The sequence below is a fragment of the Montipora foliosa genome, chromosome 9 (genome assembly GCF_036669935.1).
Source record: "Montipora foliosa isolate CH-2021 chromosome 9, ASM3666993v2, whole genome shotgun sequence".
Taxonomy (NCBI): Eukaryota; Metazoa; Cnidaria; class Anthozoa; order Scleractinia; family Acroporidae; genus Montipora; species Montipora foliosa.
This window is the reverse complement of record NC_090877.1, coordinates 12667378-12677377: the sequence shown is the minus strand read 5'-3', so window position 1 is coordinate 12677377 and position 10000 is coordinate 12667378. Positions and strand designations below refer to the sequence as shown.

Here is a 10000-nt window from a genome sequence, read left to right as displayed (position 1 = left end):
TGAAGAAGAGAACATTTGCAACATTTGCTTACAGGAATATTCTCTCAGTGACGTGGAAAATAATCCATGGGTCCAGTGCGGTTCCTGTAAATCGTGGATGCACATCTGCTGCATTCCTATCGGGCTTGATGTTGGCAATAAACCATTTGTTTGTCATCAGTGCATGTAATAAGAAGAACAGTGGTTTAAAGAACGAGCTGTAAAAAACAATTTTGTAAGCCTTTTTAGGAAGAGTTCCCTTGACCTATTCCTAATTCTGTTACTTTCTTAACTATTACTGAGATTCCCGAAGTCGTGAACGAGATGCGAAAGAAATGCATTAGAAATATGTATTTTGCCAGCCTCCCCGGCGTTTTTAAAGGGTGGTTACAAATAATACTGAGTTACAGGTTGGAGATATTTGTTGTCAGTAGCTGTTTAAATTGTCATGACATAAGTTTAACACGTCAAAATAAAAACAACCGAAAGTTTCAGTTATTCTTGTTGTCTACTCCCTTACAGAATGCACATCATTGTCATCGAAAACGCTGTCATCAAAGGATATCACGAATTCCAGATAAGGCCGCCCCCCGCGCTACTACTTCCGGTCACAAAAGAGTACGGAAACAGGCATGATCCTCATGCATGTTTGGTGTGGGTACCAGAAATCGAGAAAATCCGTAGCTCTTTATGGAACCATGTAACAGATGAGAAACGTGGAGAAAGAGTCAGAACAATTGCTGGCCTCCCGATAGGAAGAGTTCCAAAAGGACTGTCTTCATGTTTTTATGAGCTTCTGGGGTCCAGTAATGTAGAATGTATTGAGTGGTACGTTAATCAGTTATATTCCTTTTCTTTTTATTAAATTTTCTCTGACTCTACAATTTTAATTAAAAGTTCTTGCGTTTCAGTGAACAAACCGGTATTCCCTGTAAGAGTTTCTCTCCATGGCCACACTATCAATCCCCTGGAGGCGGTGCGGTTATACCATGCTCTTACAGAATACAAGTCAAGAGTGATCATCAACGAGTCCTGGGAAAAGTGCGTGCCGCTGTAGAGGAAATGGCTGAGAAAAGTGTCATTAAAATTAATGCCTATTAAAAATAAACATTTGAAAAGGATGTTATGGGGAAAAGAACAACAATAAATCGCTTTTGTTAGTTTCTTTTTTCGTCTTTTCTCTTCACAGCCCTAGACTATCCTTGATCAGCCGCTCGCGTAGTTCTCCCCACCATACCCTAGTAATTTATTATGTTTTGTTTCAAGATGCTAGGTTCCCAAGCCGATTTATATTTTTGGAATCGGATGTCAGACTACTTTGAAAGAGCAAGATGTGCTTAAAAGTCGCTTTCCTGTCCAAATTTATGTTTAATTACGTTGTTCTTGTAGTGTCCGGATACTGGGCACGCTGTCCGGATACTGGGCAACATTCGAGCTCTGCAAAAATATTAATTTCACGATGGATACGAAGGTAAAAAACTTAAATCTTTTTTCGTCATATTACAGACTAAATAGATTGTCTCTGGGCCAAATTTCAGAACTCTTGCGACTAAGGAAGGAAAGTTACAACATTTCTAAACTGAAGTGTCCGGATACTGGGCAACATACTGTACTGGAAAAGCTTTCTACTACTCTAATATTGCTTTTCTCATTGAATATTGTCTTGAACAGGGTATCGAATTATCATTTTTTGTCTTAAAATGGGTTAAATGTCTTAAACAGGGTATCAAAAATCGGAATTCTGTCTTAAAATGAGTAGGAAAACCAGCGATATTTGTCTTAAACAGGGTCAGGGTATGAGGGGTTGCGCCGCACCTCCCCACCCAGGGATATATGGAGTACCCCCCCCCCCCCTCCCGGGGTTTATAGTCAATCCTGTCGTGTCCTCTTTTCTTTCCCTCGATGCTCTAAGCCGCTTTGAATTACAGTATATCATTGTTTCAAGGCCAAAAGATTTAAAGAAGACTTTTAGGGTTATTATGACCTGTTGTCACAGTTAAGTAAATAATTTCATATTCCAAGGCATTGCTTGTATTGGAAAGAAATGCTAAATCTAAATGCTTTAGGAAGAATGGTAAAAATGTCTGTTTCTGAGTAACAGCGAAGGCCAATGTCTCTGATGATTAAGCTAAGGTACTTCCGGTTTCCTAATACTTGACGCATGTTCAGTTGTTTTTGCGGTACCGGTAATGATGAACTTCCTTGATATGACGCAAATAATTAATAAAAATTACCACGTAGCCAAGTTTTCAATTGAGCCGTGATTTTTCTAGAAAAAAAGGGAAAGGCGTTTTTGGTTCTTGGTTTCATACATACCTGAAATTGAAAACACGTTTCTTCTCCTGCGAAACGGCCGAGTTTGTCCAGACATTTCAAATGCAATTCTTTTCATTTGTCTCCTTGCTATGGTCAAAACTTTCAAACTCATAATGAGCAATAAGAAATATGGTAGGACGACATTCATAATTAAAGCCAACAAACTTAGCCATAATGGTGTTCCTTCCCAAGTTACTCCACAATCTAAGCTTTTCTTGGAAAATTCCACTTTTCCCAATATAGCGAAGAGAATACAGAAAAATACAGCTTGAAACCAGGCAAAGGCGATCATTATTGAGATCGTGCGTGTGGTAACACGACTCACGTATCTCAAAGGATCGCTCACCGCAATATGTCGTTCAATCGCCAACATCACAAGTGTTATGGTGGAAGAAATGTAGAAAGGATAAGACAAAATTCCACCAACTTTGCAAAGCACTCCATTGTGAGAGATGATACTTTGATCGAGCACCGTAGCAAGTTGATATGGCATTGATATAGATGTTGTTAAAAAGTCACTTATTGCCAAGTTCAGGATCAAATAACTGTTCACGTACCGACGAAGTCGCTTAAAACGAAGAATAACGATAGTAACGAGTAGATTTCCGCAAAGTCCAAAAATTATTAGAAAACCAAGTGTTAATGCTAAACACCATTTCTCTGTCTTTGTCCACAAATACCTGTCTTCTGACTCCATGCTTTGAAAGTATCACGTCTCCGCAATTCACGTGATAATTGCCGCAGTGCCGCACTCCCACTTTCAGAATTGTTGTATAAGGTCACGTAATGTTCGGTAAAGGTCACTCATGAGGAGCTTAACTTGGGTCAGGAATGTGCGTCCCCGTTGTTTCAGTTAAAGAAAGAAAAAACCTAAATCTCAGTGGGAGTTGTAACAAGACTAGTACTCACTCTAAAAAGGCAGAGCAAGAGACATAAAGGGAGCGAGAGGTGTTAATCTCGACACGTTTGTTGGGCCGACTTTGTCATAAAGTTTTTAATGACGATAATATTTCAAAGGACTTTAAATCAATTTTGAGTGACGGGTCAAAACACGGTTTACAACGGCCAGCATCGTGCAATTAAAAAATGGAAAATTATTTCTTAACTTTCAGGCTACCGAGATGCAACTTGTTTTGCCTGGCATACACTTTTCTCAACAGCAACGGTGAATTGGTTCTTTTCTGATTTTTGAGTAAATGATTTTTATTTTTTATAGTTATGGAACTCGATAACTGAGGAATAAAAGTCAACAGCTATTACACCTTCGATCATCTGCTTCCCTAATTCTCTGGTTAAACATGAAACGTTAGTGATGTATTGGTGTATTTGTTAATTTAAACACGCGGTCAAATTATTTCTTAACTTTCAGGCTACCGAGATGCAACTTGTTTTGCCTGGCATACACTTTTCTCAACAGAAACTGTGAATTGGTTCTTTTCTGATTTTAAAGACAACCATTTTTAGTTTTATGACCTTTTAAACTTATGGAACTCGATAACTGAGGAATAAAACTCAACAGCTATTACACCTTCGAACATCTGCTTCCCTAATTCTCCGGTTAAACATGAAACGTTAGTGATGTCTTGGTGTATTTGCCAATTTAAACACAGGCAAATTATTTCTTAACTTTCAGGTTACCGAGATGCAACTTGTTTTGCCTGGCATACACTTTCCTCAACAGCAACGGTGAATTGGTTCTTTTCTGATTTTAAAGACAACCATTTTTAGTTTTGACCTTTTAAACTTATGGAACTCGATAACTGAGGAATAAAACCCAACAGCTATTACACCTTCGAACATCTGCTTCCCTAATTCTTCGGTTAAACATGAAACGTTAGTGATGTATTGGTGTATTTGCCAATTTAAACACAGGCAAATTATTTCTTAACTTTCAGGTTACTGAGATGCAACTTGTTTTGCCTGGCATACACTTTTCTTAACAGCAACGGTGAATTGTTTCTTTTCTGATTTTAAAGCAAAGCGTTTTTAATTTTTATACTTATGGAACTCGATAAGGCCACCCCTTTTTACTCGTGGATATATCCACGAGTTTTGGTGAGGTTCTTTATGCAAACATGTCACTCCTGCCTAACCGGAAGTTCGATCTAATAAGCCAATCAGGATGGATAATCACAACGCAGCATAGAAAGCTGTGACATCCTATTTGCGAGGTTGTTGCATGTCGCTTTTATACTTAAGTGTTTGAGCACCTTCCGCTGCATTTAGAGACAAGAAACGGAAGAATTAAAGAAATGGCTTTCTTCGAAGGTGAAGCAAAATATTCTGAACAAGTACACATTGGTGCAATTAATTGTGCACCGCCTTTCACTGACCAACGCGAAGACTTCAATACATGTAGAAATGGAATCGACAGACACATGGTGAGAAGACAGTCCCTGTTCATCCCCTGAGCTCACGGGGGATAAATAAATTCCATTTGGAAGGTAACTGCCATTTGGAGAGTAACATCGAAGCTATCAAAGTACACCAATGTTTATCAAAGCTATCACGAAGTTTTGCAAGCTATGAGTCATCAAAGTCACGTGAATACAACTGGAACAACATCCGTGACATGAAAAACAGTGAGGCAGCCAAGCAATCCATGCTTCCAGACACTAGTGCTTGTGTGGTGGACCATAATGAAGAACTGTCGAAAGACTCGGTCACTGATTATGTAACGAAAACTGATGAGGAATCCGTACCAATCTCCTGCGATAGAGCAAGGGCTGAGGCAGTACATGCTCCCCGGGACAGAGAACCTTCCAGGATTAATTCCTTTCAAGAAAACGTCGAGCTTGTTTCAGAAAGACAAGGTAATTAGAAAGTGTATGGTGCATTATTTATATAAGGACTGAGCTCTTCTGAGTTGAGAAAGTGTTTATTATCTCTTGCTTTTGGAAAATATTATATCTCTATACCTAGACCGCAACTCAGACGTAACAATCTTCGAGAGTAGGAGATTCTAATCGTCATTTTTATCTTATTACCCGCAGGACTGCTGAACACAAAAAAGACTTGTCAGTTCTATTGTGCATTCAAGATCAATCTGCTACTACGCATTCGACAAAATTGAACCAACAAAATGAGAATTATTGTCTATCAAGAGAAAAGCTATTGACATCCGGAGACATTGAATCGGACCCAGGCCCTGTTGCTTACAGAACGAGTACACATACAGCACATACAATACTGAGAAATCCTTCTATAGCACTGTTGCAGGCTCGATTAGCTCAAAAAGGATTGAAGGCACTAGAATGTACCTCAGATAGTTCATGCTTCTTTTCTTCTGTTGCCCACCAGTTATACAATGATCCTTCCTATCACATGAATGTGCATGCTGCTGAAGTTGAATCCTTCAGAAACAACCGTCAAAAATTTATTGGACCCATTACAGAGCAATTGTGCGTTTGTTGTCACAGCAACATACATGGTGTGATGCACTTGTGCAAGCAGTTTGCAATGTATTAAATGTTTATACAATACGTATAAATGAATCCATTGAGGGGTGGGCACCAGTAACTGTTATAATTATCAGACTGAGTCCTATAGGCAGACAACAGGGAACTACTGTGAACATTGGACATCTAGATGGAAGAAACTATGTTTCAGCACTTCAGTATTATAATGACAGTATATCAGGTTATGAAATCAGCGGTGTTACCAATGTCAACAATTATTCAGAGCCTGGTAATAATCGATTAATTAACGATGGCCAAAAGTGATGTGAGTGTCCGTAATAATTTCTACAAAGCAGTGGCAAAAAAGAGCTTACATGAGAGAATCTATCAAGTGGAATAGACAAAATCACTTGAAGAGTTCAGGGAAAAGAAAAACAACACAAAACGCCAAAACAGATCTGAAAATATTGAAGCAGCAAGGGAATAGGAAAAGAAAAGCAATCCAGAACATATCAGAGACCTAAATAGAAAAGCATAAAACCATTAAAGGAAAGCTGTGCAGAGCTCAAGGCTAAACCAAACTGAAATTTGTCAAGGTCAAGACTCTATTAGGCATTCATGTCAAAAGTGATTCAGTCTTTTTTGTGATACGATAACACATGGCCCTGAATATATATGCACTTCCTGTGATCAGCTATGGTTCACATCATCTGCTTTTAAGTGTAACAATATCAAATATAGTGATAAATATTCACAAGGTTTGTTGGAGGAATGTATAACTGGCACAAAAAGTGTCAATATTACTGAATGGATCTGCTCTACTTGCTAAACCTGATGACATTAACAATATGACCTGGCAACAAAAATCAGACCTTATTCAAAATTACCGTGTCATCTGTGCAACGAACTTTGAACACATGGTACAGCTCGTTATAGAGGATGTGTTAAAGATTTATCTTATGCCCATTGGAGAAATGGTATACTTATTTCACAGGGTTGAATTCCAGCAAAGGGGATTACCTCACATACATGCATTATTTTGGGTATCTAGTTGCATATGAGAGCCCATTGTGCTGTTACACAATTATCCAACTATCAATGCTAATGGATTAAGAAAACTTCAGCCTGCCAATTTTAAACAATTGAGGTAACTTTCATGTCCACGGGTAACGACAGTGGCACTTTGATTCATCAATGTGTTTCGGAGGACTCGATTTCTGGACCTGTTTTTACAGGATACTCAGATTTTCTCTTCCACGGAAAAACCAACATTTATTTCGATATTCTGCTTTAATTTGGTTTGGTTGACCTCATGAATTAATGTTACGATGTAATAAGATAAACTTTTACATGTTCTTGGGGAATCTTTGTTTACATTTTTTGTCTCATTAGCATAAGCCCATTGTTTGCCAATCTATCAGCCAAAAAAATCATTACTGAATATTGATATTGATATTGAGCTACCTCTGAAACGTTGAGAGCAATTTACCACATAATCTGTAAGCAATAACGCTTTGAAAATGCAAAATTTAAAAAAATGTATGGGCTCATTAGTGCTCTTCTCACCCAAGCATTTATCAGTTTTTGATGGCTAACAACTCGCTCGTTGGTCTTTTTCCTCAACGAGAAGGTAGGCAGAGAAGAGAGACCCTGGAAACGAGGTTGCACTGTGGTGATGCCCTCTATCAGCCCAACCTCGTTTCCAGGGTCTCTCTTCCCTGCCTCCCTTCTCGTTGAGGAAAGAGACCCTGGTTGCGGCCGGTCACGTGGCTCCCAGAATCTGGGAGCTTTTCCAAATGTGTGTTAGGAGAGGGGTGGCAGTGTGCAGTGTGGGCCTTGTCATCATTCGGCACGCATTTGATTTTGTGGCCAGACGACTATCGAAACGTTTCACGGCAAGGTATTTTATGTACTATACATAGTTCGAATTTCACTTAGGCCCGTGGTAAGGTCCGGATTCAAACTTACTTGAAAAAGATCAAGTAAGCAGTCGAGTTGAGTGAAGAATGCTCAATAGTTTGCAAAGGAAAAAAGGTTTTGTCGTGAAAGAAAGCAAGTGAATCGTTTATCCATGGGAGACAAACAAAAGGGAGGCAGAGAAGAGAGACCCTGGAAACGAGATTGCTATCAGCGATGAGACAAAATATAAACAGTGACGTCATCAAAGATTCGCCTATAGAAGACTGTACTGTAAATTTCCGGAATGCACTATGGTTACTGGTTATTCAATTCCTGAAAGAGAGGGTTGCACATATAACAGGTTAACATTTTAATGACCTCCGTTTCGGATTGAAGCCTGCACGATCCACCGTCTCACCATTTTCTTTCAGTATCATCCTTGCTCACCGTTCTTTGCGGTTTTTTTTTTCTCTTTTTTTCGGTCGAATGGGATTTATACCGCGCACCGGTGGCTCAGTTGGTTGAGCACCGGGCTGTCACGCGGGAGGTCGTGAGTTCAACTCCGGCCGGACCAACACTCAGGGTCTTTAAATAACTGAGGGAAAGTGCTGCCTTTGTAATTACATCTGCAAATGGTTAGACTCTCTAGTCTTCTCGGATAAGGACGATAAGCCGGAGGTCCCGTCTCACAACTCTTCAATGTTCATAATCCTGTGGGACGTAAAAGAACCCGTACACTTGTCGCAAAGAGTAGGGCATGTAGTTCCCGGTGTTGTGGTCTGTCTTCTGTGTTGTATCATGGTTGGGAGGGTAAATGCTCGGAGATATTAGCTACACCAAGCTACTCTAAAATCCGAGGGTAAATAAAGATATATGATATGAGGAGATGAAGCTACTATTTTTGTTTCATTTGGAAATCGGAACCTTGCGTGGAAAAACAAAGAAAAGGATTGCCGTTTACAAGCAGGCCTACATTAAGTTAAGGCAGAGAACTTCAAAAGCAACCATATTAACAATCACCTGATCCTTCAACGTGAGTAAGCAACTTCGTTTGCTGCTAAAGTAGGCGTGAATATCCTCCGAGCGCGTTTCAGGGCATGAAATATTTAGAGCGCAAGTTTGGGGAGCACTAAAAGATCGTGAGAGTCTGTGCACTCAATAATATTGAAAGGATAATTTCGCGAGAGCATGCTAATTATGAAAATCGCTCGAAAATACTTTATTTGCTTGCTATGTTTTACAGGAAAATACTAATGTTTTGCATGTGTTTTGGCAACTTTCAAGAGACCTCTTTGTACTAGCGACGCACCTGCAGACCATCTCTGGGCCCCATTCTTCCCTGGTATGAGAACAACGTCTTTTCTAGTACTGCGTGGTGAAAAACAACATTGAAAGGACGAAAGAGCCAGAGAATTAAGAAGCTCATAAGTAATCGGAGCTCAATAATCAAATCTAAATTGTCCTATTAAAAATTTAGCAACTCGACCCTTACAAACAACAACTAAAAGTTAATAATAGCTTATTGAAAAGGGCAGCGAAATTACAATTTGCGCGCGAATAAATTCCTGCGCGCTCTTTGCTTAGTCACCAACTACCCAACCACCCCCCTTGGTCTTCCCTCCGAAAGTTTTTTTACGTAGGCTAGCGGATCCACTTCACGCTAATTGACAAGGTTTTTCCTCTGCTCGCGCTTCCAGACGATAACAGTTCCCTGAAAAAGAAAAAAAATAAAGTAAGTACCACAACATGAGCTGTGAAAACCTGAAGCTATGACCGAAAGTCAGGTCACAGGCAAGTTGAGTTCCGTTAAGTCTCCTAACCGGAGTGCTCAGTCCCTTTTGTCAGCGGTGGCTGACTTGAACGACCGTGATAATAGGGGTCTATAATAAGCTATTTCCGAGTTCACCTCTGCCTCCTCTTCAAAGTGAGTCTAAGTGCGAAGTTTTTGTGATGGTAAATAGTTCCCTTTTACATATGAATGAAAACTAATTTTCATAAGAAAAACTTCGCACTTAGACTCGCTTTGAAGAGGAGGCAGACATGAACTCGGAAATGGCCTATTCACTACTTGCACAAATCCCATAATACACCTGTTTTACCCCCCCAAAAATCTGCATAGGCATTGTTTTCGACCTCCCTTGGGACATTTTCATGTCCCAGGAAAAATTGCAAACAATGGTTATGCAAAAGTCTTGGGGGGTAATAGAGGTGTATTATGGGATTGTGCAAGCAGTGAATTGAATAGTTGTCACATTGACTGCTGTATTTCATTGTCGGTTTAGAATGGGCAGTCAATACATTTCTGAATTAAAACTTTCTTAATCTTAAAATACCCCTCTTACGAGTCTCCAAAGGACACCGCTGACAAGAGAGGCAGGAAGCTGGGAATTATACATATTTCGAGTTGT

General features: G+C 39.6%; 3 protein-coding genes and 1 long non-coding RNA gene across 4 annotated transcripts in view; 2 read left to right on the top strand and 2 right to left on the bottom strand.

Moving 5' to 3' along the window:
* The window catches only part of LOC137970879 (uncharacterized), a 3199-nt gene extending 2964 nt beyond the window's left edge, over nucleotides 1–235 (top strand). Inside the window, exon 1 of the mRNA XM_068817512.1 lies at nucleotides 1–235. This exon is cut by the window's left edge and continues 2964 nt beyond it. Within this exon, the coding sequence (XP_068673613.1) occupies nucleotides 1–169 (169 nt within the window). The 3' untranslated portion in view covers nucleotides 170–235.
* Nucleotides 1–2993, bottom strand: part of LOC137970880 (trace amine-associated receptor 8c-like) — a 7654-nt gene extending 4661 nt beyond the window's left edge. Inside the window, exon 1 of the mRNA XM_068817513.1 lies at nucleotides 2296–2993. Within this exon, the coding sequence (XP_068673614.1) occupies nucleotides 2296–2992 (697 nt within the window). The 5' untranslated portion in view covers nucleotide 2993. The remainder of the gene's footprint in view (nucleotides 1–2295) is intronic.
* Nucleotides 2994–3412: 419 nt separating this feature from the next.
* Nucleotides 3413–8153, top strand: LOC137970881 (uncharacterized). Its single transcript, XR_011116882.1, has 3 exons — nucleotides 3413–3460; nucleotides 3929–5108; nucleotides 5289–8153. It is a non-coding gene; the product is annotated as an uncharacterized lncRNA (long non-coding RNA).
* A 334-nt stretch (nucleotides 8154–8487) lies between these two features.
* LOC137969684 (WD repeat-containing protein 13-like) overlaps nucleotides 8488–10000 on the bottom strand; it is a 20213-nt gene continuing 18700 nt past the window's right edge. The window contains exon 15 of the mRNA XM_068816016.1: nucleotides 8488–9303. Coding sequence (XP_068672117.1) covers nucleotides 9253–9303 — 51 coding nt within the window. The 3' untranslated portion in view covers nucleotides 8488–9252. The remainder of the gene's footprint in view (nucleotides 9304–10000) is intronic.